Raw genomic sequence first — 27,681 nt, forward strand, 5'->3', positions numbered from 1 at the left:
AAATGACTTTGACTAACTGACAGTTTATGAAGTTTATTAAGTCATTTCCTGTCATTTTTTTCCCCAGGTCATACTTTTACACAGTTCAAAATTCAAAACGTTATAGAGGGTACACACCACACAGTCCCACTCCTCGTTATCCTTCTAATGTTTCTTTGTATAAATATATAGAGATATTCTTATTTCTCCCCATTTCTTTCACAAAAGGTGACATACACATTCTATTTCACCCTGTTGTATTCATTTAACCACATAGCCTGGAGATTTTTTCCTTCACATCAGTGTATAGCGGGCTTTTCATTCTCCATGACAGCTGGTGGCTCTCCCATAATGCAGAGAAGCCATCTACCATATTTAACTGGGACACCTACGTTGTTTCCAATCTCCTGCAACCAGAAACAGTGCTCCAATAAATAAGCTTATAATGTGTATCCCTGCCTACTGCACATTTTGGGTGTACTAAGCATTTCTCACATTTATGTACTTATTTTAACAACCATATCAGCAGTTGTTTCATGGGACATGAAGCTTACACAATTTGGGAAACCCTCTGTAATACAGACAATACAAAATTAAAAATACAAAGTTAGCTATGAATATGTCTATTTCTTTAAAATTAAAAATTCATACTGATTCACTGAAGTCCTAAGGATTAATAAGTTCCTTTCTTCTGAAATAGCTTTAGACAACTTAACAAAAATGCCTACACAGAAATACCTCCTGATTGCAGGTTGGCTTCTCCTCTCCACCTAGAACATTCTGCAACTCCCAGAAATACACAGCACTTACAGGACCCTGAATCTTAAGTTTCAACAGGCGCACAGGATATCTGTGTCTTCTCGAATGATAGGCAGTATCAATCATCACCATCTCACAGATGGGGAAACTGAGGCTTAGAGATGCAACAACCTGCCCCACTCTGCTCCATGGGTCTGAAACCAGGCCTGTTTGATGCCAAGGCTCCGTGTTTAACTGACACACAGAGTGCCTCCACAGTGGTCTCAAGCCAATGACTGTATTTGACTCAATGTATCTCTTCAATGAGAGGAATAATAAAGGATAACGCTTTCATTATTAGTTTTCCAGGGAAGAAACATTTGATTTGAAATATATTCTGTTTCCCTTCTATATTTTTAAAACATCTTTTCTCCCCTTTAAAAGGAAATAAATAAAAGTCCCCCTGAATGTACCCAACTAAACACAGAGCCCAAGGTCAGCACTGTGCCTGTCATACAGACCAGGCATCACCTGACAGGTTCTCTGGCACCTAGAGAGGAACAAACAATGAATCAAAGAGATGACTCAAGGCTTATCCTTTGTGTTGGGGGTGTGTTTGTTTTCTGCTGAGCTCTCGCATTTCCAATAATACCCCAGATCCTCGCATTTGTCCAGAAACAAAACTAGAACCAAGGAGTGTGATCAACTCTGCTCTAAGAACTTGATATGCAAAGACCCTAAACCCTAAATACTGGAAGAGAGGCCTCTTCCACTCCAACTCAGAAAGCAGCATATCAGGCTGATGAAAGATTTGGGGCGAGCTTTGGTGCTCTTCCACAACAGGAGCCCCATGAACGATATGCGCCAAGGATGCTGCCAGGACATGCTGTTAGTAACATTCAGTGCCTGGAAGCCAGAGGGCTACACGCCCTGCGGTGACGGGGACAGTGCAGGTCAAGGAAGGACCGTCCAGTCAAAAATGCAAAAAGCAGAGATGGCTGAGAGGATGGTGGAGGCAGGCCTTCCTGGACATGGGGTGAAACAAGAGTCAATATAGACACGGCTACATTTTATCCCAGGCCTTTCCAGTTACTCTCGGCACAATAACAAAATGATAAGTTCTGCACGCAGAGGCCACCTGTCTGGTGCATTCCCTCTACAGACACCCACTGCACCTGCAGGCCAACTGCCATCAACAGCCAGGCATGGGCACACGGGTGGGTGTAAGACCAAAATAACCCAGAGACTTTAAGGGTTGACAATGCTTTCAGCCACCTCTTCAGAAATCCAGGGGCTTAAATTAATAGAAGGGTACAGTGTTTTAAACTTTCAAACTCGTCAGAAAAACTCTCAAAAGTGCTTTTCTTGCAGTCACGTAAATACCACCTTTATTCAACCTGAAAGGTAGAAAAAATAAAATTGAAAGTAAAATTGTCTTTATCAAAAGGCTATGTTCTGAAATAGCACTGTTTATTGGATGATCTAACAAAAATTTATCAAAATAATAGGGAAAAAAGGGGGATGCCTGGGTGGCTCAGTTGGTAAAGCGTCCAACTCTTGGTTTCAGCTCAGGTCACGATCTCACGCTCGGCGGGGAGTCTGCTTGAGTTTCTCTCTTCCTCTCCCTCTGCCCCTCCCCACCACTTACTCTCTCTCCCTCTCAAATAAATCTTAAAAAATAATAATAATAGGAAAAATATTCTGCCTCAGACCCAAACATTCTAGAACAGGGCAGCCCAGATACATTCTTAAAACAGATTACAGGCATTCATTCATTCGTTCATTTATTCATTCACTCATTATTTATTTGGAATGATAATGAATGATATCCCTTGAAATGATAATAATGATATTCCTTGAAACTGTAACATTTCTGTCAAAAGAATTTTTATTTTTATCAGCTTTACCTGCTATTTGTACTGAACCATCCTCACCCAGAAGAATATTACCAGCTTTCAAATCCCTGTTAGGAAAAAAAAAATGGAGAATAAATTATGGAATATAGACATTATATTGCATTAATTCACTCAGAGAGATTTAAAAACACATCACATAATGTAGCTATTTAACATAATTAACATTTTATAAATATGAAAATTATATCACAGATTTTTTAAGTTATAGGGATAAGTTGTGATTTTATATAGCTTGCTCCTGGGAGATGGTTAGGATTTTAGTAACAAATAGTTTATATGGAATCATTATCCAAATTGAATTAAATCAGTAGTGAGTACATTCTTTATGTTATAGAGTTAGAGGCTGTCCATTGACTCACCATACTATCATTTTATCGAGAATTAAAGCTGAAAATTCTACGTAAAGCTATTCTACTTCCACTCAAATGTGTCTGGGGTGCAACTCCAAATTAATCCTGGTGGCTTCTTAAACAATGGATTGGATCAGCCTCTCCTCTGGGGAGATGCTGACTATAAATACTAATTGCAACATTCTATAATATATTTCTTCACCATATAGAAGTCTTAACTCTTCAAAAGAAAAATGACAATTTAATATTTTTTTGTAATATTTTTTTTCTAACTACTGAAACACATGGCAAATATCCTTAAATATATAGGCCACGTAGAGCTCAAGGCAGGGGAATTACAATGTGAGTATTACTAATAAATGGCTATTTACTTGCAGCTATTCCTTTTTTTAAAAAAAAAGATTTTATTTATTTATTGGACAGAGAGAGAGAGAGCACAAGTAGGCATCGTGGCAGGCAGATGGAGAGGGAGAAGCAGGCTCTCCGCTGAGCAGGGAGCCGGACGTGGGGCTCAATCCCAGGACCCTGGGATCATGAACTGAGCCGAAGGCAGACGCTTAATCGACTGAGCCACCCAGGCGCCCCTACTTGCAGCTATTCCTAAGGGCCCAAGTAACACGAACCCTTTTGAAACATCAAACACTCATATTTTAGGCTGTTTGGCTACTGAAAGAATGAGCATTTCATGTCACAAAAGAAGATGAAATTAGTTCCCCCTTTCTTCACACCACTATGCCAAAAGTAATGAACATATTACAATGTCTGGACCAGTTCTGCCTACATTAGAAAGGCAGAGATGCTATCCTGCTCAACTGAGCCTACTTCAAGAGGAGCATGTTAACTGATTTTTTTTAATGAGCTCACTCAGTACTTTTTATGTTCTGCTTCTATTTCAGTGAGAGCAGATAAGCCAGTCCTGCGGGTACTAATAGATTTCATCCGAACGTATTCACTTGCTTCTTTCTTAAGTACTTTCTCCACATCTATTCGGCCTAGCTCTGAAATAATGTTGATGCCTACCTGCAACACATGTTCCCTTAATATTCTTTACAAGCCGGAGCTAAAGATACAAATGGCTGAATTTAAATAACTTTGCAGAAATCCTACCTGTGAATCTGACCATTTCTGTGCAGATAGTCTAAGCCTTCCAAAACCTCTTTAAGAATTGTTGCTATTATTGCCTCTTCCAGTACTCCATTCTTGTGTTCCCCTCGGTTGACGATGTATTTTATGATATCCAACATTGAACCTAGACAGAAGAAGTGAAAACTTTGTGTAAGCATCTTCGGAACCTTTCTAGGTTGGGCTCCGCTATTTAGAAAATTAAGTGGAAATGTCAAAATATGTTGGTTTATTTAACACAATCCCCCCCTCCAAGGCATACAACTGCATGGCGGCACAGGACCAGAAACCCTATATCCAAGTCTGCGAGAGCACTTCCGGCATGAGAAGAATTCCGGGTCAGGGACCACCAGATTGTTCAGGGTCACCTCAGGGCTAATTCCTTTCTCCTACACATACACAACTGGTTACAGGCTCAAAACAGGGTTCAAAATGTTTGAAGTGAAAAACCAAAGGAGGAAGAGGCCAGGGAAACAGACAGCTGTGAACTGATGAGAGAGAGAAGCGCAGATCTTCCTGGACATCTGGAACACAGGTGGGAAGGAAGAAAAAAAAAGTATGTTGCCACTGGACCCCTGCTTATAACCAGAAGCTTCCTTTCTGTGACTCTCGGCAATCTTTATTTTCGTTCACTTGATGCATAATGCGCTGACTTCCATAATGAAATAAATACACAGTACTTTGTTACCATAAACAGATTAGTATCCTTGGCACTGTGAGTTCATGTTTCAACACATATTAATTAATATTCCAAACCTCCTGGTCATTTTAAAAGCCATAATTACCTGGGGGTTCAACATTTCTGAAGAGTTAACAAATGGCTTACCTCAGGATCTGAATCTGGCTCCAGGCTCTCTATGATTAACTGGGAGAATTGAGTTTCCCCATCAGGTATTACTACACCAGACTAGCTGCCTGCCCCTCATTAAGAGATTTAATGGGATAAAATATTATAAAAGAAAACAAATGCATATTTCCCCCCTCAGAGAAACATCTATTTATTCACTGATTCTTAAATTTGTTAATAATTGAGAAAATGAGACTTCCAAAAATGTTTCATTTTTATCTTATAAGGATATACCCTACCAGGCATGTGTGCATTTCTGGCCTACTGAAAGAAAAATGAGCAAGAGTCCACATCTGCCCAGGTCTCCCGGACCTGTAGAAACCCGTTTAAAACCTGTTCTTCTTACCTAAAGCCCAGGGAGACTGACAAAATTGGATTCTTTTAAAAAGACAATGACATTTTCTTTCAAGTCCTCAGGCAAGGGGATTGGGGATATTTTCGAGCTTATAAAAGGTTAACTGGGATCAAAATAAAGACAGGAAGTAAAATCCTCAGCCTGAGCTGAGTATTTGGGGCTGCCCAGAGTCCCAGGTCACCAGAATTTCTCAGTCTCCTCAGAGCTGGGGGAACCAAGCAAGAAGAGGCTCGGTGAAGGTCATCTTCCTGCCAAAGCACAGGTCTTCCAGAGCCCAGGGGCAGTCCCGACCCTCAAACACTGCAGTCTGGCTCCAGCAAGCTGCCTTTTTCTTTTTCCCCTCATTTCTTTCTTTTCATGTTTAATTAAAAACCAAAGTAGGGGGGCGCCTGGGTGGCTCAGTCGTTAAGCGTCTGCCTTCGGCTCAGGTCATGATCCCAGGGTCCTGGGATCGAGTCCCACATCAGGCTCCCTGCTTGGCGGGAAGCCTGCTTCTCCCTCTCCCACTCCCCCTGCTTGTGTTCCTGCTCTCACTATCTCTCTCTCTCTTAAATAAATAAATAAAATCTTTAAAAAAAAAAAAAAAAAAAACCAAAGTAGGCCCTCATGGAAACAATGACTAATAGGATTGACAAGACTGGGAACAGAACCGGACTCCGCTCTCCCAGGCTCCCCACTGAGACCTGCACAAGCAGACCCAAGGCAATTATGGCATATTTGTCCTCTCGGTTCTGGGCCTCTGCTGGATCCAAGAGTTTCTTCAAAAAAAAGGAAAGAAATTAAGATTGCCCCCCCACCACCACCACCACCACGAGTCAGCCTTCACTGGAACTAGGTCTGCAGATTAAAATGGGCTCTACAATATAAATTCTGCGGTGCCAGTTTGGGCTTCATCCAGGCACCTCAAAATGTTCTCCTCTGCTCCTAAACCATACTTCACGTCTGGGAAAGATACAGAAGGAGTGAGAGATGCTGGGTGTTACAAAGAAAATCACTTGGGCTTTCTAAACTTCCATTTCCCTGTCTGTAAAATGAAGGTGGTAATTCTTGCGGCATCTCGTAACTCTTACGTCAACAGGTCCCAGCACCACTTCTTTCCAGCACTAACAACCACTGTGTAGGTGACCTTGGGCGAGCTGCCTAACTCTCCCAAGAGCTTCGGGGAACTTTCTGAAAAGCAGGGACAGTGACACCTGCCATTCAAAGATGCTGTCCAGATTCAAGTAAATTGCCTTGAACAGGATCTAGCCAGAGAGTAAGTGTTCCATAAAGTCAATGGTTCTCATCACTATTCTTTATCAAATAGTGATGGTAAAAGATTAAAAGGAAAAATATGGGAATGTGAAAGTGTCTTGTAAGGTAAACTGTCAGTGGCTTTTGTAACTCTGGTGACCTGAGGCCAGAGGGAAAGCTCCTCTGCTTTTTCAAATGCAAACACAGGATGAAAATAGTGCCACTTCAGATCAACACGCAGAAAGCTCTTCTCCATTCAACTGAAGCAATATTTATTGAGCTCCCACTGGGTGCCAGGTTCAGTAAATGAGAAGTACAGGAGACCGTGCTCTCCTCGGCAAGTCGGAATCTAATCTAAATCTGCCCCGTCTGACACCGCAGCCGCGGGCCGGGCCATCTGCAGTTATTTAAATAGACGCTGATGAAAATTGAATAGAAATTCAGTGCCTCAGGAACACGGGCCACAAGTCAAGTATTCAAGGGCCACATGTGCCTAGTAGAAACTGGAGCGCACAGCTCTAGAATATGTCCATCATCACAGAACTCTGAACGAACAGCACTGGAAGAATTCATTATACTGCGATGTAGTAAGGACTCGAATAATATTAAAAACAAAGAGTTTAAAGAGGAAGGACTGGTTAATTTTTCTGATGAGCATGGGGGAGGCTGCAGAGATCATGTGCAGTGTTCGGACTTGAGCACCTGGAGAAGGAAGGACAGACCTCTTGGGCTGAGGAGCCACGCAGGTGAGGTGTAGGAGGACAGAGAGAGCACAGAAGATACTTAGGGAGCCTCCCCTCCACCGAGAAGGCACAGACAGTCGAGGCAGTGCAATCCAGGCTTTATTCTCTAGGTAAATAATAAACAAGCAAAACTTTTAAATACAAAAGGGAGGGGACCAAATTTAAAGTCTTAGTCAATACGCTGGCTCACACAAAAGGAAAAAAAACAACAACAACAAGCAAATAACAAAACGTACTTACCTCCACTTAGTAATTTCATGACCAGCCAAAGTTCATCTTTTACCACAAAAGAGGTGTAATAGGTCACTACGTTGGGATGGCTGCACTGACTCATGGCTTGAATTTCCTTCTATAAAAAACAAAACAAAACAAAACATGACATAGTACCCTGGGGCAAAAAATCAGGAAACAAAACAGAAGGGAAACCACAACTGAATACCCGGGCACCTTTCTTACTTAAAAGCCTACCTGGGGGGGCTGCCTAAACCTTGAGTTCAATGAAGCTACATGAGAACTAACTAATTCACCCTCATCATCAACGTGCTAGACTTGAGAAAGGCCTCTCCCGAGACCAGAGAGCCCTGTGGACCTGAAGGACAGGACAGAGAAACTTCAGATGGGCCTGTCACCCAGACACCCCCTACTCTGCAGCAGAGAGCCCTGCCACACAGGACTGAGGGCCTCCTACCTGCACCGAAGGCCTGGACAGAGAGAGAAAAGACTGAGTGAGTCCTCAGAGGACGGGGTCCCACGGCCAGCCTCAACTCCGGTGGGCCTTAGCTCCTCCCTCGTCCAAAACTGTTTGTCTCTTAGGACTGCTGTGATGTTTAAATGAGCAAATACATATGAAAACACAAGAGCGTAATTTCCCAAAGTCTATTTCATGGTAGATAGTCCATGAAGAAAAAAAAAGGGAGAGAGGCAGGCAAAGTGATAAGCTTGGGGAACATCATGTCTTACATCTCCCTCTAACAGGGTCACAGGGAATATTAGTACTGTCAAAGGCTCTGAGAAGTCCCACAGTAGATAAACTGTCATAGTTGAATCCATATTAACAATGCAGTTAAATAATGCTTTGTGTGTCACAGTGCAGGAAACACTACTACTGAGGAGAAATAACTTTCATACAGAGACATAAAACAATAAAGTTCTGAAATCAAACAATAGGTTACTTCAATAAACCACATTTTCCTGCAATACTCAAGTTCCCCTTGGTTTTGATGTGTCACTTTAAGTTATTGCCAGATTTCTCCTATAAAGCTTCAGTCAAATGCTAACCCTCAATTAAAGGCACCAGACCAGCATAACTGGCTTTCAAGGTGCTGTCCAAAAGCCACAAAAAATAACATAAGTCACCAAAGAAACCTTATTTATGCTATTATGTATTTATGATGAAAGAAAAGTGTATTTATGCATCTTACAAATATTTTCAATAATAATGAGCATCTAGTTAACTTTGAATTAACTGCTAATTTCCTGGCCAGAATATTCCAATTTGAGCTGCAAATTTGCATATCCAGTCCCACTTGATCCTCCAATTGCCAAGACCCTATATGTCAGATAACTTGGCCAAAATACCATGACATATATAAACATATATACTAAGGTTTGTGTATGTGTTACAAGTGCCTTTTACCAAGGATAAATATAGAAGAAAATCACTATTTTTTCCATCTTCATTATATAGCAATACTTTCCCTTCATCCTTCCCCTCAACCACTTAACTAATTACAGGTCTTCTAAATCTGACACTTTTCAAGTCGGCTACTCCTGTCCTTTGAACAAGATCTGAAACCCGAGGTCCAGTTTCCACCTGTTTCAAGTGTTAGGTTTTGATACCACAAGACGCCTCTGAAGGAGAAATGGAACACTGCCCGGACCAGTCCTATCTCAAGTCACCAGCAGCTGCTCACTGTGGGAATGGATGGCCCACTTGGGAGGCCTGCAGAATTAGGTAGGGGCCTCTCTACACAGATGCCCCCCTTGCTCACAGAAAGGAGAGTAATGTTTCTTGAAAGTATGGGTGCTCTACATTCTCACCATTTTACATCCAATGCAAATGAATGCTTGTCTAGCTTTCGAACTCCAAACTTTTAAATCATTAATCAAAATGAACAATAAATAACCAATGAATAACCAATGCCTACATGAAAGGAAATTCTTCTGCACGGAAGCAAAATTGGGCCAGAGTCTGGAAAAACACGTTTTCTCATGCTTTCCATGTAGATGACTGGTATCACTTCCTACCCAGATTATCAGGTTCTCCAACATTGTAGTGGCAAACTATGTGTGTGGCGGGGAGGGGGGGTGCACATGTGCATGCGTGGGAGCATTGGCGTGTGGGGTGAGAGAGGGGAAAAAGAGGAACGGGGGGAGATGGATAGAGGGAGGGAGAAAGGGAAAAAAAACTCTTTTAATTAACCTAGGGAGAAACTCTTTTTTTTTTTTTAAAGATTTTATTAATTTTTTTGACAGAGAGAGAGACAGCAAGAGAGGGAACACAAGCAGGGGGAGTAGAAGAGGTAGAAGCAGGCTTCCCACTGAGCAGGGAGCCTGACGCGGGGCTCAATCCCAGGACCCTGGGACCATGACCTGAGCCGAAGGCAGCCACTTAACCAATTGAGCCACCCAGGCGCCCCAGGGAGAAACTCTTTTAAATAACCTGTGGATATAACTTATCAAATTCTAATACTTCAAAATTTGGGGTCTAAGAGGTACCAGCTGGACATTTTAAAGGTCCTAAGGATTTAAAAGAAAAAAGGTGGGGAACACAGGGGTGCCTGGGTGGCTCAGTCTCTTAAGCGGCTGCCTTCGGCTCAGGTCATGATCTCAGGGTCCTGAGATCGAGCCCCGGGTCAGGCTCCCTCCTCAGTGGGGAGTCTGCTTCTCCCTCTGCCCTTCCCCCTGCTCGTGCTTGCATTCTCTCTCTCAAATAAATAAATAAAATCTTTTTAAAAAGGAGTTGGGGGACATAGCTACTGCCCCTACTAATACACCCCAAGGAGCAACATAAGGGCAGATAGAAGAAGAGATGGGAAACCTCAGAGCGGACTTGCAAAGGTCTGACCACCCTTAACCTACACTCTCCTTCCATGCAGCCTCGCTGTCCTTCTTCACCGCTTGGCTAGGGGGGTCCATACCCCAAATCTTACACCAGCCAATTTCCCGCACAAGCCTTTCCATGCGAGTAGAGCCTCTAATGCTCAATGACATGATGGAACCTGCCTTAGGGAGAAACCCCAGCCACTCTGCCTCAGCGTATGACTTGTGCTATCACCGAACCCCCATGATAAATAGTATTTCCACAAATAGTGTAGACATGCACTTAAAGAAGAAGGAATGAGTTGTTCTACCTGCCTATCCAACCCTTATTTCGGTTTATACAGAAGCCTTTTGTTTAGCTGCCTTCTAGAGAGATGCAAATTTTTACATGTATATATTTATATTTCCACTATGGTTTGAATGTTTGTGCCCCCTGCAAAATTTGTAAGCTGATGGTATTAGGAAATGGGGCGGCCTTTGAGAGGTGACTGAGTCTTGAGGACGGAGCCCTCATGAATGATATTTGTGCCATGATAAAAGTGACCCCAAAGAGCGAGCTTGCCCCTTCTGCCACATGAAGAAGCAGGGAGAAGTCTATACTTGGAAGAAGGCCCCCACCTGACCATGCCAGCACCCTGATCTTGGGCTTCCAGGCTCCAGAACTGTGAGAAATACATTTCTGTTGTTTAAAAGCCATCGAATCTATGGAATTTTTCTTATAACAGCCTGAACCGATTAAGAAAATTGCATACTATTTTTAAATTTTATATTTTGAAAATAGAAATATTTTGTGAATCAAATGTCCTTTCCACAGAAGTCTGTTCTCCATTTCTTTTCTTTTCTTTTTTTTTAAGATTTTATTTATTTATTTGCTAGAGAGAGAGAGTGAGAGTACAAGCAGGGGGAGTGGCAGGCAGAGGGAGAAGCAGGCTCCCCACCAAGCAAGGAGCCTGATGTGGGACCCAATCCCAGGACCCTGGGATCATGACCTGAGCCGAAGGCAGACGCTTAACCAACTGAGCCATCCAGGCGTCCCTCTCCATTTCTTTTCAAAACGATGATAGCTGCTATTTGAATCCTTCCATCAGCTATATTATCCAAGCTTTTCCCAAAACCTTAACTTCACTCACAGGATAAGCAAAGCCAATTATTCCCAAACATATTCATTTCTTCCTATCCCTAAAACGGACAAAAGTGTTGCCCAAAGATGAATAAATGGCTATGATTAAAAAAAAAAAAAGATTTATCCAATTCTCCCTACAGAATGAATGGGTTCTAATTCTCTATTCCCTTAACTAGGACACAATCCACAGATGCGTGATTTGGAGCAATGCTTCTCAAACTTGACTGTGTATGCTGATCACTTGGGGACAGTATGAAAATGCAGATTCTGACCCAGTCAGTCTGGGGTGGGGCCTGAGATTCTGCATTTCTATCAGGCTTCCAAATGATGCCGACCCTTTAGATCCAAAAACCAGAATCTGAGTGGCCAAGTGGTAGAAGGCAGCCGGAGAGGCACTTGGGTGGAGGGCGCCTGAAAGGAAGTAGTTCCATCGGCGGCCGTGAAGGTGATGGGGTCACAGCTGGAGGCGGGGGGTGGGGGGGGGCTAAGCCCAGAGGCACCGCCTAGCTGTGTGTGATGGAAGAAAGGGGTAAGAAGCAAAGACAGAAAAAAAGAGAGACTATTATTAAAGCGGTTTGAATTTCACAACTACGGGAAGGGGTAAAAAATTCAAAGGGAGAGAAAGACGTGAGGTCAAAGTCAGAAGAACTTAACAGAACTCTGAAGTCCAGGCAACACATTGGCCAAAACTATAGTCAAGGAAGAGAACACAGTCACTCCCTTGGAAGTCTAGTGGAGTAAGACAGACATGTCATCAAGTGCCAAACCAAGCTAGGACACAGGATTTAATCTTGCCTGTGGATTGAAGAGCTGGATCTGCTCATGCGGCTTCATCTGAAACACACCACCAATGAAATTTCACAGGAGTGGGAAAACGGGCCTAAAATGGGATAGCAAGAAAAAGTCCTTCCCATCTGCTAGAATTCAAGCGGCAGCCACATCAGCATCCCTCTGCTGGGAGCGAAGTGGGCGGGAGACAGATTGAGCAGGGACCCCCGCCCACTGCTGCTGGACCAGCCCAGCCAAATCTGCCCGGCTGGGGCCTGACGTAGGCCCCTGGTGTGGGATAGTCCAGGTTTGGTGGGGGACACAAAAAACGCAGAGTATCCTACCACAGAATATCCTGGAAATAGGATTGCTTGGGAGGAAAAAAAAAACTACCAAAAAAACCAAAAACTGAAAAAATGAAAATAAAGAAAGTGTGCTTAAATATTTTTGTGGGTATTTTTCTAATACTTTCATATGGCCTTTGTTCCCCTACCACCACCACCACCAAAAAAAAAAAAAAAAAAAAAAAAAAACCTCTCTCCTATAAATAGTAGAGGACAAACAAGAACTGTGATTAACAGGGGTGGGACCCAGCAGAAGCCACTTCAGAAAGACCTGGGAGGCTGGCTTGGAAGCGTGGCTGAGCCACTGACCAGCTCCATTACCCATGCAGGTTATCCCGTGGCCTTGAACCTCAGCCTCCTTCTGTAAAAGGAGATTATTACTGCTGTCTACCTGGGATTTTTGTGAAATAAGCAATATAAGAGCTATAAAAGCCCTTGCAGAATGCCTAGCACATAACACAAATGGTAAAAGCCAGGCTCTCCGTGTCTCAGTCCCCTCCTCGCGGGTGACAAGGATCACTTCTCTCAAGTGTCCTAAGTTGCTGACTAAGCCCTGAAGGTGCAGAGACAGCTGCTGGCAGCAGTGCTCATCTGTCCCTACAGAAACATCACAGAAGGCGCCCGGGCACCCGGCTGGCTCTAAGAGCGTCCATAACATGGGTACAGGTCACTGGGCCATGAACTTGTGGCCTCCTTTCTGACTCTACGCTGTCTCCCCCTGGGGTTTTCCTAAGGATTTCACCCTGTGTTTAATTGCTACCACTCTGTCACACTTCAGCTGTGATGGACACTGCCTCAAACCCTTTTGCGATAAGGAGTCTACACATATACTTATGCAAAGGGTTCAGACACAGAGCACAGGGGCGCCTGTCTGGCTGGGTCGGTAGAGCTTTCGACTCTTGATCTCAGGATCGGAAGTTCCAGTCCCACACTGGGGGTGTAGAGATTACTCAAAAAATAAAATCTTTAAAAAATAAAAATAAAAAACCACAGAGCATAGAAAAGAGTTTGAAGATCTAAGAATGAGGAAAAGTTAAAGCCTAGTTTCTTTTGCCCCTAAAACCAGGAGAGATTCACAAAGCACTGAAAGGAAAGAAATTTCATTATGGAAAGAGAACAGTTTAAATGGATTCTGAATTCAAAATATTAAACTATACTGAACCAAATTAGCATATTTTCACAGCTTATGTAAATCCTAAATAGATTCTTCTTTATCTGGTATTGGTGGCAAAATATCCTATTCAGCCTTAGTTAGGAATCAAACCTCTCAACCTCCAGCATCATGTGCAGTCAAATCTGAGGAGATGCTATTTCTAACTTTATTCTCAAACAGTGGTTTTCAACCTTAGTTGCATATTGAAATCGCCTGGGGAGCTTTAAAAAAATACCAGTGCCTGGATCCTAGCCCCAGAGATGCCGATGTAAATTGGTTTAGGATAACAGTCTGGGAATGAAATTTTTCAAAAGCTCGCAGGTGAGTCTCAAATGTTAGGCCAAAGTTGAGAACCACTGCTTTGGAGCTAAGCACTGAGAGATGCTTCATTCCTTCAACAAAATGCTGAGAGAAAGGCACTTAGCCACACTGCAACTTAATCTAAAAAGGAAAAAATATCTGTGATTTAGAAATACTACCATATGTAACACACACTTCCAAATGCAAGAGATACCTCTCCAGATACATCCTTAAAGTGTATGCAACATCCTGCTAGCATTTAAAGAAATCTTTAAATGATGAGGGTAACCGTGTTAAATAAAAACACTTTTCAGAAAGTCATTCTCCAGCTTACAATGCTGTAACATCAGCATCATAATGAAGGGTAACCTAATCCCTAGTCATAAATAGCCCAATACTGTCAGTGGCAGAATTAAAAACAAAAACCATAAACCTCAATGATATCAAATGTCAGCCACGAAATGGAAGAAAAAGATTGACAAAGCTCTTCTAAGAGCAACAGATTTTTTTTGTCCTATCATTTTCAGTCATGAAAATGTCATTAGGAGGTATTTTAATTATAAAAAATTAGACATCATATGTGCAGCAAACTCTTGCCTCTTTTGGAATAAGATTATCAAGAGGGAGAAACCTCGTCAAGAAAGAGTAAGTCAAATATTTCGACTTGTATCCCTTACAAAGGAATCGACCAATGTTCCTTGCCATTTAGTTTTGTAGTTATTTTCCTATGACTTGGTATCTGTCTTTATCCAAGGATAGTCCATTGAAGGCAGGATTAGAAATGGGAGAAGTCTAGATATTTTGAAGATGGGGAAATATTGTCAAAAAATTAGGAGAAGGGGAGCATAAATTCTGTGACAGCCTTAACCAGTGTTTGTAGAGAAGTATTTAAAACTAGAGAGAGCAGTTGTAAAAGGCAGAGTGTCATGGGAGTTGGAGGGCAGGAAAATCTCTCGAAATCAGCAGGGCAATCACAATGGGCGACTGTCTGTTTGCTGACAGAATGAGCGGACATCCCAGGGCCTACGGCTTGGTGACACTTGGTGATGATGTCGCGAAGTTGGGCACTAAGCAGAAACTGTCCAAACGAAATGGAAGAATCTTGCCTGGAAATGTAAGAAGCCACTGGTCTAGTTCTTTTCTTCAAAAGAAACAAGGAGGGGAAAAGAACACAAAGAATAAAAATGTGATGCTGAAATACTATAGGAAAACCCAATGCGGAGGAGCCGATTTCTTCCAGAGTTGGCTGCGAAGTTCTTCAGCCAACAGTAATAAGGATGCCCTATGGGTTCTGGAAGCTCTTACGTTGGCCCTCCTGGGATCCAAATCAGATTCTGCTATCAATAACTGCTATTTGGTCTTTTAATAGACTACAGTTGGGAGTCCTGGGAAAAGTAAAGTTGAAGACTTCATTAAAAACAGAAACAGGAAGAATTTTTCTTGTCAGCCAACTGATGTTGCTGGAAACCTCCAGGCCAACTTTCAGCACAGCTGCTCTATTTGGCTTCATCACCCAACGATGAGAATGTGAGGTCAAATGTGTCTTTTTATTTTTTGTGGCGCCCCCTGTCCCACACCTTGGGAGTGGGGGGCGACTACTATCTGCAGCCTGGGGTTTTGCCAGGGAACAGCCCTCTTGCAGAAGCGGCCGGAGCCCTGCCCGGCACTCTCCGACCTTCTCCCCGAGGATTCCACAGTCCTTCTGTTTCCACAGCAGCCAATTAACTGTGGAAATAACCAAACCAAAATAAAGAAGATAACAGAGGAAAGAACAAAATCATCTGCCTCAACCCAAGCCAACAACATTTTCCAGAAGTCCATGAGGACAGCAAAAGTGAGGTATAAAAAAAATAAACAATATGTAACTAAAGTCGTATTCAATCTTGGCGTGTTTTCCCCATTTTCCCCTACTCTGAAAATGAGTATGTGCTGGGTCTCTTTGTTACTGAGCACACGCAAGTGCAGAAACACGTGTCCTTGCAATATTCATTTCTGCTTACTCTTTGGGGAAAAAATGAGATGTTAAACATTTTAGCAAGCCATTTCTAACAAATGTATAAAAACACTTAAAAGTAAATTCAATTAGTACATTTATTATCTGAATCAACTATGACTTTTAAATTTGAAGTTCCAAAATGAAAAATGTTTTCTGTGATCAAATCATACATATTCCCAGCTAACGTAACTTTAGAGCTGTAAAAATAGTTTTGCATAAATAAGTTATTCTCTAATTTCTTAAAAATGTATGTCTTCAAAATGTCTAAAAGTTTCCCATTCCTAATCCTGTCTTCAGTTGGACTATACTTTGGTAAACACAAATACCAAATTGTACAAAAATACTTAGTGGCAAGGGACAAATAGCAGGACAAAATTTAATGTTTGTGACCTGCAATGCTCAAAATAGTACCACATTCAGTGAAGTTGGCTTGTATTTTAATGCTATACCCTTGGTATAAAAGATTCTATGAGAAAGAGCCAAATGCAATTTGTTACCACATATGATGAGGTAGGAGCTGGGATATGAATAATTAATTAGAAAATCCTTTTGTTCAAAAAGCATGGAAAAATACTTTCATTTCTATAATAAAGAGAACACACATTATAGCTTCCAGCTTTTTAAGTTGACAGCCTCAAACTGGTATATAATTTTTTTCTACAATAAACAAGGCTTACAAAAGTATCAACACAATTACAGAGATTAGGTAAGACCATACAAAAAATGTTTTTTAAATTTTTTAAACCTCAGTTAAAAGGGGGGAACCCTGCTAGCTAAAAGAACTACTCAGAGGTCCCCACATATTATAATTTAATTTTAAAAGTATAAGAGAAGCCTATGTCAGATAATGAAACTATTAGGGGATAATTAAACTGTTCTCCCAAATGACCATTAGGCAAAATAAATACCTAGAGCTTTATTCTCCAAAATAACCTACAAATCATAGCTAATTCGTTCCTCTAAACACAAGAAAGGAAAGTAGGAAGAAAGGGAGAGATGACTAGAGAGGGAACAGCAGGAGATCAAGAGAAATAAGAAATAATAAAATAACATTGCAGGAAAAAGCAAAATGAGGGCAGTGGCTTTGTTCTGAGGGAAGTAAACTCTTGATTTATCTATGAACACTGTTAGTGAAACACAGCAAAATATCCTTATAAAGATGATATAGGAAAAGAAGGGCAGATGCCAGATTTTTTCCAGCTGGAGACAGAAACTCTTTCATTATGTACATGGGAGAGGCAGATGGCACACTCTGTGCCCAGATCTATGCATTTTCACTGGATTGTTTTTGTTACACTATAATGCTGGGGTGACTTGATTCTATCCTGAATTATGAAGCGTAATTTGCTAGCAATCAGTGTTTTTGTTCAAGTGATTATTAAAATGAATTTCATTAAAAGAATTAATTTTTAAATAGAACTTTGGTGATGAAGTTTTGCCATCAGTAGAATTCCTTATTGAACAAACGTGGAGACGGAGGGCCAGAGGTGAAACCGATCCCTCTCAAGTCCATGATCCGCATGAAGAACACAGGCCCTCTGACCCAGGAAGCCATTTTCCCTCCATCACAAGTTTGGGCAACCATGGGTGGCCATTGTTTTTTGAAACGACTTTGCTGACGTTTGTCACCCATCATGTGCTAAAATATTATAATGATCATTAAATATTGTTTTATAATGGAATCCCTTAACTAGACTTTTTTTTTTTTTTTCCTTGAAGAAACAAGCACTTTGCCTGGCCCCAGGGCCATGATTTGTCCTACACACATAGCACTCCTGCCCCTAGGAATTAAACTGTAAGTTTTGATGGCATTGGTGTTTATGAAGCAATGAGAAAATGCTACTGAGTTTTCTGTGACTAGGGACCAAAGACAGACTAAAAATATGAGAACTCAAGTCTAGAGAAAAAATATTAAGAAGGATATGGTTAAAGTCTAAAAACCATCAAGTCAAGTAAGGTGATGAACCAAAATGTCCATCAATCGCTGGGTAAAAATTTTAAGGAGAGTCCCCTGAAGGTTGGAAAAAGTGGGTTTTAGGATAAATAAAGGGAAGGACGACCATGTCACATTTGTGGAAATCACTGTCACCTGGTGATAGAGACTGAAAGATGACTTCGAAAAAGCAAATTAGTTATTCACGGGTGAAATGGAATTTTAAGGGAAGTTGAGTGGGCCCTCGAGCAGCATCCCTAACCTTTGAAGTTAACCACAAACCAGAGAATTAAGCTCTTTCAAGAAACCTCAAGGCCATTTTCACATAGAATATACCAGCATGCATGACAGTGGGTCAGACCAGACCCATTTAAGCTAGCCTCAAGTTCCTATTGAAAAGCAAGAACTCCCTCAATGGAATGCATGTTAGAGAATCTGTTAAACCATTTCTAGATAAATAGAGGGAAAAGGTGCAGAAAGAATCCGTAGCTCAAAAAGTTCACCAACCCAATATAAGAATGAAGAACCTCATTTACCAGTCCCCAGGCTCCCCAAAAAACAGCAATCAACTTTGTTTTCCCCATCGTCTAGCTCAGTGTCTAGCATCTAGTAGGGTTTAATAATCATGCAGTTAACAAGCTCTGCTCTGAAACTATAAATGTGTCCCGGAGAGTGTTAAGCCTATTATAGTCATTTATACCACTGTGGGATTAAAAAATGTGGGATTAACATAACAAATCTCAGAAATTATCAAAGCATCTAGGTTGGAATGGTCAGGAATATAGAACAGACCAGTAACAGCCCTTGACTCCTAGAAAACTAACCACCAAAGCATTGTACCTAGAGAGGTTAACTATAACTTTAACTATAATTAAAGGCCAAACTCCAATACATCTAAGAAAACTTAAAAACATGCCTAGAAAAAGAATTAACTTAACTAAATGCTACTCATGTAAGGCCAAGAAAAACATTTGTTCTAGGGTTTTCTAATCTAATTGCTGTTAAGATGAATTTTTAGCGAGCATATTGCTTTGTCCTCTGATACATACACCCAAAACTCACCCTTCTTATGGGCCTGAGCACAATGAGGAAACTCGTTAAATATTTACCAAATAAATTACTAAATGTATATCAGATCTGGAACCAAATGTCATTGAGGAATATTACAGTACTCGTTTCAACAGTAAATACATTTTATTTAAATTACCACTTATTTAGCACCAGTGATTTCATCTAATGTTTCTTTTCCTCCCTTCCTTCTCAGAGAAGCCAGGACTGTAATTATCACTTTGCTTCAGAAATCATGACCACTTGAATCCTTCTTCAGCCGGACCTGGAGTAAACTCCGTATGACCACAGAATCGGACAGCCTCTGCCATACAAAGAAGCAGAGTCCGGGGACAGTTGTCCAGAACTGCTCCGGGCCATCACATCGGACCTGCGAGTGGAAATCCTACCTTACTGGGGGGGTTGAAGCAAGAGTGTAGGGACACGGAAGGGAGTCGGAAGTAGGAGGTGACAGTTTCAGCTGGGGAGGCAGACATTCCAACAGCCAGCAGACAGTTGATAACGGTGACTTCTGTGACATAACTCTCTCACAAGGTAAGGATTCCAGTGGCCACTGTTTCTTACCAGAACAAAGGCTTCCAGTTAACACATGGCACGGTTTGTGAACTGATGCAGAGCACGGCCCTGTACATAATGCGTGCACACGCGCACACACACACAGAATTAAAGGATTATTAGGAGACCGCATGTCCAAACGCTGCCAAAATGTGAGCCCAGAGAGATAATGAAAGTGCGAGCAACAGCAGTATTAGAAGTTGAAAGGATTATAGCAACCTTGTTCCACACGATCTCATGTGCCAACAGCTGGGCCACAAAAGCCTGGCAACGTTAGGCAGCCCATACTGTATATTCCATTTCTTTCTGTTTGCAAAGGACAAACATCCTAAAGAACCATCCCCCCTCCCATCTCTTGAAATATCAAGACATCGGGCGCCTGGGTGGCTCAGTCGGTTAAGCGACTGCCTTCGGCTCAGGTCATGATCCCAGGGTCCTGGGATCGAGCCCCACATCGGGCTCCCTGCTCAGCCAGAAGCCTGCTCCTCCCTCTCCCACTCCCCCTGCTTGTCTTCCCTCTCATGCTGTCTCTCTCTCTCTCTCTGTCAATTAAATAAATAAAATCTTTAAAAAAAAAAAAAGAAATATCAAGACATCAAAAGGTCGAAGGTTCAAGATTAAGGAAAGATCAAAGCAAGAAATCAATATACCTTTTAAAGGAAAAATAGATAATTATACATATATACTATACTCTTAACACAATGTGGGCATTAAGCGGCGGGGCGGGGGGGTGGATGGAGAATGAGAGAAATAAACTAACTGCTAATAAGCAAACTCATAAATCCTAAAACCTCAAATTAATGAGCCAACAAGCACAAAGCCATAACACCCAGATCCTTACACGTGCAGCTCTGCCTAAATTATGAGTATCTCCAAATGACACTGTTACGGTCCCTGGTCCCAGGGAAACAGAGGAAAGTGTCCCCCCTCTGCTGCCTCCACCAGGACCTTCATTAGCTCCCATGGCCAGCAACCAACTGCTGACCAACAGCCAGCAGAGGGAGAACATGGAGGCTTGGGGCGACTCGGGGCTCTTAGAGACCAGGGACCACAGTGTCGGCCCAGAAGGCTGGTTCCAGAATTGCCAGACACAAATGGACACAGGCCTCACAAAGACCCTGTATAAACAGTCTGCTGCTGGCAACGGATGGCCATGGGATCTCCAACAGAGTGCCAAGATCAAATACAATCATCACGGGCAAAGTCGTGAGTGGTTATTTCCAAACGGGCATACAAATGTACACTCGAATTTAAAAGAAAAAAAAAGCGTAGATTCAGTATAGCCACAGAATCTGAGGACTCCTAAAGGGATCTGAGGGATTTCCCAATCCAAGTCTCTTTCTAAACAGTGCTGTGCTGTTAGGTGACTTGACCAAAGGCAGAAAACAAGTTGGTGGCGGAAGTAGGACCCGACTCTCCCCACAGTTTGTTTAGTGCTTTTTCCACTTGGGGAGAGTGACCTTCAAAACTGGCCAGATGACAAAGGCACAATTTTATTGGTCACCGTGATCGCAAGCGACAGAAGGATGCAGCCATCATTTCCGTAAGAGCAAAGCACAGCTGAAATTCTGAAGAAGGTAAAAGCCTTAAATGTATACATATTTTGTGGGGTTTGGGGTTTGGTTTTTTTTTTTTTTTTTTTTTTTGAATTAACATTAAATTGTGGAAGCCCTTGCTTTAATCTGAGTTTTAGCGGGCAATCTGTTGCTTCAATCCCAGTGAAATCTATGCCTTGTGGAGCCTAATTTAAAATGTGAGGCCAAACATATCTGGAAAAGTACAGCTTTATCCTTCTACTTAATTTATACTATAGTGTGCTGTAATTAAGCCTGAAATAAAAGCTATATTCTGAGTAAAGACAAAAAGCTCTTGTTAATGACATTCCATTCCCGATGTAGAAAACAACAAAAGGCTTCTTCATTTGGAGCCAAATGTCATTATACTTTGTAGCTTGTGTGGATAGCTATTGGACTAATATTTGTACTGGGATTAGGGTTGGGATAACCAATCAGTTAACTCCTCCACTGCAGTTTCCTATTATCCTCAAATAAATGGCCAAAAGGAAAAAAAAGAGAATTGGCAGGCAGAACGACAACTATATTTATGAGATTAAACTCTCAAACCCTTCACAGTTTGCCGGGCAACTAATAACCATTTGCCAAGCTGTTCATTTAATAATGAGTCACTTAAGCCAAAACCAAATGTTCCTGCAACCAACCAATGCTACCATAGTCATATCCACAGTCAAAGCTCCAATTATTTATGTAATGTACATACTTCCTTTAGAATAAGAAGAACAAGTTGCCGTGGACAAAAAACAAACTCCTCTTCTTAGCCAAAAGCAAGCTACCCTGCAGTATTTTGAATAACTGAAATGTGTAGGTCATTTGGCAATTTCTGAAAGGCAAAATGACCGAAAAGGGCTTGGGGAGTAATTCCTATCTATGTCACGACTCTGGACGGAGGGCCAGAGGCTCTCCAACCCAGCTCTGCACTCAGCATCACATGACCTTCGAGTTCATCTAACTGTGTCTGTTCCCTGGTTTTCCAAAAGAGAGTGTCAGTGCTGAGACCAGGCCTACCCTGGAATTATGAGGACTGGACAAAACCCTGCTTGTGATAGCAAAGTGAGTCGTACAGTATATGACACAACTGTAAGGGACGGTATAATTCATCAGGGGACGAGCAGCGATGTGGGCTGCTTTCCAAGAAATACATGTGTCAAAATAGGAGGGAACACCAACTTGCCTTTGCTCTCTCTTTTCCCTGCTTCTCTGGCCCAGCTCTGCATACCCATCAGTGAAGAAAAGCAACCGGCGGGTATCCTTCACTTTTTACTTACTAATAGTTCATCCATACTGGTCTGGCATTTTTCCAAGTTGATGCGCTTTATTGCTACGCGTTCTTGCCGGGGCTTGCAGAGAGCGGCCTGGACCACGGCCGTAGCGCCGCTGCCTGAAACAAAAGAAAAACAGCATCAGCTATCAGGTGGCATGCTGTCTGGTTACCAGTCACGACCCTCTTCCTAAACAAATACCTATCTTTTTTTTTTTGAAGTCTTCTACTCAAGGTATTCAAACCATTGCCTTTTAACATATTCTAAAAGAGTCTCTGAGTCTGAAAATAATTATCTGTGGGAGAAAAAGCAAAGAGCAGACTGCTCAATGGGATAGAAAAACAGTGCCCGCACTCCAGAAGCTACAATCCACATCAAAAAAGCCCATTGCAATCCAGCATGTTTCCTGCTGCCCGAAACAAAGGCTGATAAAGTGACGGGTCTGAGGTCACAGGGACAAGAGATGCGAGCCTCTAAGCACAACACTGCCTGGAGGCCATTACTGTCTCTGGCCCCCAGGATTCTCTAACTTTAGTGCCCTTAAAATACCTCGAGCTCTTCTTCCATTTCAGCCCAAACCAAACCACTCCAGCCTGAACGACTTCAGGGTTTCCACGAGACGCCGTGACAACTTATCTGCTCTGAGTGCTCTTTGAGCTTACTCCTTCTAAGCTTGCTCTACAATTAGAAGAACAGGAATCAACCCGAGGATTCTCATGTTGAAAGGATGACTTTCAAGGATGCCAAGCAAGGGATGCAAATGTGTAATTACAAAAGCTCTCGGCATTCACATGAATTTCCTATTTCTAAGGTTTCATGATCATTAGCTAATGCACTCAAACTCCTAGGAGACAGAGTCATGTCATTATCCATATTTTATAAGAGCAAAATGTAGACGTGTAATGATTTGTGGCAGAGCACAAAGAGCTCCTAATCCGGTTTGTATTCCATGGGGGCAAAAACACCTCTAGGTTAAGGCATCTCACTTCTGCAAAGAATACCAAAAACCTCCTTAGGATCACATAAATCTTCTACCCCTGCAAGACAGCCAAGCAGAGAAACAGCCTGTGCTCAGGATTGTGCAAAAGGGGGCCCAGATGTGGCCATGCACCTTTCTCCTTAAAGCTTTTCTTCGAGGACTACTTCTCAAATGAGTCATCCAGTATCATCAAATGGAGGAAGGGGCAGCTTTGGGCAATACAGAAGGGAGATCAGTATTAGCTTTCCTTACAGATGTGATAGGCAGGCATGACATTTCTAATGAAAATCAATCCTTTCCCACACCAAAGAGGTAGGTGCCCAAGTGGGTGTCTTTGGAGCTGAAAGTCTGCCCTTTCTTCTGTCCTGTGGTCTCAACATCCACTCTGGCCCCCGGATCTGGTGTCCCAAGCAGATCACCCTATGCTCCAAAACCAGGTCTCCAACTTCAAGACTCCCATCCCAGGAAGTCCAACCAGTGTTCACCAAGGAGGGAGAAAATCCATATATACTAACCACACCCTGTACTGTAGGCACTTTATTCATGCAATTCTCATTACAAGCCTGCACATTTTTTATTCCTAGCCTCATGTTATATGTGAGAACACTGGGACTTGGAAAGCTTGCCCACACAGCTAAGCTCCTGGGTTGGGGTCTGTGTCAGGTCGGCCAAACTCCAAGCTCCATGCTTTTCCCTGCTTCCCATAGGCCAGAGCCCACACTTCCCTTCCCCGCTTGTCCTGGCCATACAGGACAGAAAAAAATGTCCTACATGCTTGAACAAAAAAGAAACTACCTAGAGGGAAGATTCAAGTGAGCCTTACTCTCTAGTTCAAGGAGGGAGTGCTATTGTCAGAGGTTGTTAAAAGGGCCTCCCTGTCCTTAATCTCACTGCCTGCCCCATCAGCTATTATTCCAAGTCCCACCATATCGGTCTTGGCCCTACAGATCAGAGCGTGCTGGGTTCAATCCAGAATGCTCTAGATATCACAGCCAAATACTACAAAGAGGCCTGCTGATAGCAAAGTGTACTTTCCAGTCAAGGTCTCCAGAACAAGAGACCATCACTGACTGAGCCGCAGAGAAAATGGTAAGTAACTGGTTAGCACTGGGCCTCGTATCCAGCAGAGAAATCAACACACATCTTTAGGTTGCTGCTGATGGGAAGTCATTCTCGGCTCTACCTGTTGTAAGTCTCCCACCCAAATCTACCCCCACCCCCACCGAATCCTTAATCCACATCCCAGAACATTTTCAAAGCAGGGGAACTGAAAAACAGGAAAGGCAAGAACACACACTCCCAAAAAGGATAACACAAGTGCCTGTAAGAGGGGGCTGCCTCCCATGGCCTGGTAAATCCTTGACTATAAAAGTCTCCTGACTTCCACAGACACATGCAAGAACGCAGACAAAAATAAGAATTCTGGACAGAAAGAGGCAGCAGGAGGGAAAGTCTTTTATTAGAGCTTCACAACTAGAGAATTGTTATTACTTAACAGCTATAACTGACTGAAGAACAACCAGCAGCTTCTCGTCTCTAGAGAGAATAATCCTGGGGTTCCTGTCATTTCGTGAATGCATATCACCACTCACTGGACAAGTTAGGAGACACCGCTTTGACCCCAAAGATTTCCCTCAACTGCAAGGGAGATCAAGAACAACGATAGAGGGGCAGGGAGCCTTAGGGACCATCAAGTCCAATCCCTAGCTTTATGGATGAGGAAGGGAAGGGAAGAGCACCCTCACCAGAAAGCACCTTGATCTGGATTGACTTCCAGCCTCCGAAACTACGAGAAGTCAGCGCCTATTGTTTGAGGCGCCCAGCCCCTAGTGTTTCGTTAAAGCAGCCTGAGCTGACTAATACAGAAGCCTTTCATTGTCAGTTCTACTCCCTGCCCTGCTATCACCCGTGGTAAATAATGCCGTACAAATTAGAAATTCTCAACAACTGCCTAATTAAGTCACAGCAAGATAAGGTAACTTTCAATGGAAGGGCTTCTGGTGGGCCACTGTAGCTCCCAAATCTTAGGTTAGTAAGACCCCTGAAAAGGAGGTTCAGCAAGGATTCTACCCTTCCTATCCTTTCAACCCTAGTACCAATTTCTTCTATGATGTTGGGCTTAATTTTTCTCTAAATCTCAGTTTCCTTAATGGGCATAATAAAATCTACCCATGAGGCCAAATAAGATCGCTGGAAACATCAATTCAGTAAATGTTAGGCTCTCTCTCTGGAATGCATTTCTGCACCCACACAATTAAGGAGGCAGACTGTATCTATAGTTTGCACTAGCGCCCCACCCCCCCCATCACCACCACCCAGGGAGAAAAGAGAAGGCCCAGTAGCTCCAGGTCGGTACTAAGTATCATTCTGCTTACAGGAAGATTCAGTTGGTTGAAAGAAGGGAAAAGGAGGGCTAAGTTCAAAAACCGGAAGGCTAAATGATTTCTAAGGTCTGAGCCAGCATAATGAGTCTAAGAGTCTAAGATATAAGAGCAGAACCCAGAGAACTCTGGAATAGCTATGAATTAAGATTCTATAGCTAAACTTCTTATTGATAAGGTACTCTGATATCTAACCTGAAAATTACTTTAAAAAGTCTCTGTCTACCCGGATTGCAGGAGTTCATAACCTAGCCCTGCCACATAGTAAATGCTTGTTCTTCGATGACTGACTTAACTCCTCCATGCCTCAATTTCTTCATTTGTATGATGGAGGTAATAGCACAGAGCTCACAGGGTAGCTGGGAGGATCACATGGGTTAATACACGGAAAGCCCTTGGAACCGTGTCTAGTACATAGGAAGCACTAATTAAATCTTAAGTTAGTATTACTTTTCAGGGAAATCCCTCCAAGTCAACTGGTGTCCAGCCAATTTGTTGTTCTAATGCTACATATTTCACGATGTTGATGTACCATAATTTGTTCAACCCTTCCTCTATTATTCCTTCTCTTTATTTCCAGTTTTCCCTCCAATATGAATAACGTAGCAATAAACAGCTGATACTTTATATACATATTAGTCCATAAGAACTTTTCTTTATGTTAAAGTTAGGACGTGGCCAACTGTCCAGTACCTCTCCTCATAAATGTCAGGAATTAAGAAACAAACGAAATAGATATTATATTAGCCTATAACATGAATAGTGGCCAGTGGAAGGAAGCTGTCATCACATCCTACTTAAATGAGGAGCACCGAGCCAAAAATTTTCATACAATAAGTTTGCCCAGCTCTTAGCACATGGAAGGACTCCTTCGTTATGCTTACCTGTCCTTTCTCAGTGCACAGTGTCCGGAGCCACGTCAGGCTGTCTTTTTGGATGTGCTGGCTGGGGAATGGATAATTAACAAAACAAATGGCTTTGGTCCAGCTGATGACTTCTTCCAATTCTCTCCTCATCCAACTTACTATAGGTGTTCTATTTATATCACGTGTCCAACCTCAAAGCCCACGAGGCCAGTCAAGGTCACCTGAGAGCCGGAAGCTGGCCAGCGTGTGCACAGACACACACGTGCACTCTGTAGGAACAGAGCTGCCACCCACCCCCACTAATGTCGCCATGGAAGTTCGCCGACCTAGCACGGCAAGATTCTGATTTTTGCAGAGAAGCTGAAAACTCAGAATTTTGTTTGAAATCTCCTAATACGATAAGGTTAGCAATTAAATTTTTTTTAACGTAAAAGCATTGTGAGTCACATAAAAGCTTGCCACAGGCTGTATTTTGCCTCCCTGTGTAACTCCTATTTGGCTTCAGAGGTACACCCTTCCTTGCCTGATGTCCAATTTTTAAATTATTTATTAGCTTACACATATGAAGCTGCCATTCTTCTCAATCAAAAGGGATCACATTTCCAATGATTCAACATAATACATGTACATACTCAGGACATGGGCCCACACTGATTTACTACATGTGGCCGTGTTGCCATCTACCTTATCCCACTATTTCCCACCAAGAGAAAACCACCAGGGCTATTTTCCTGTTGTTTGGTACGTTCTATGTGAAAGGAACAGCACAGTAAACTATCAAGTCAAACATAAAGAAGAGAGGCTGTGAGACAGGTGTTATACGCAATTTGCTATATGGATTCCTTAATAAAACAGACACTCCTGCCGGCCTGTCTGATAAATGGTACACAGACTGTGTGTATACAATGGGCATGGCACAGCAAGGCCACGTTTCTCAAGGACGCTACAAACAGGGGACACCCACCCCACACACCGAGTGACCTTGTTTGTGTTACAACCACCCTGGCTGAGTTACATCCTTCTGCCTCCATCGGTGGACCCACCTTCTGGGATG

General features: G+C 42.4%; 1 protein-coding gene across 1 annotated transcript in view; it reads right to left on the reverse strand.

The window, feature by feature from the left end:
* STK39 (serine/threonine kinase 39) overlaps positions 1–27,681 on the reverse strand; it is a 310,033-nt gene that overhangs the window by 224,485 nt on the left and 57,867 nt on the right. Inside the window, exons 2-5 of the mRNA XM_021702774.1 lie at positions 22,408–22,520; positions 7,524–7,632; positions 4,091–4,232; positions 2,625–2,680 (exon numbers count right to left, since the gene is read on the reverse strand). Coding sequence (XP_021558449.1) covers positions 2,625–2,680; positions 4,091–4,232; positions 7,524–7,632; positions 22,408–22,520 — 420 coding nt within the window. The remainder of the gene's footprint in view (positions 1–2,624; positions 2,681–4,090; positions 4,233–7,523; positions 7,633–22,407; positions 22,521–27,681) is intronic.

This window comes from Neomonachus schauinslandi, chromosome 3 (genome assembly GCF_002201575.2).
Source record: "Neomonachus schauinslandi chromosome 3, ASM220157v2, whole genome shotgun sequence".
NCBI lineage: Eukaryota > Metazoa > Chordata > Mammalia > Carnivora > Phocidae > Neomonachus > Neomonachus schauinslandi.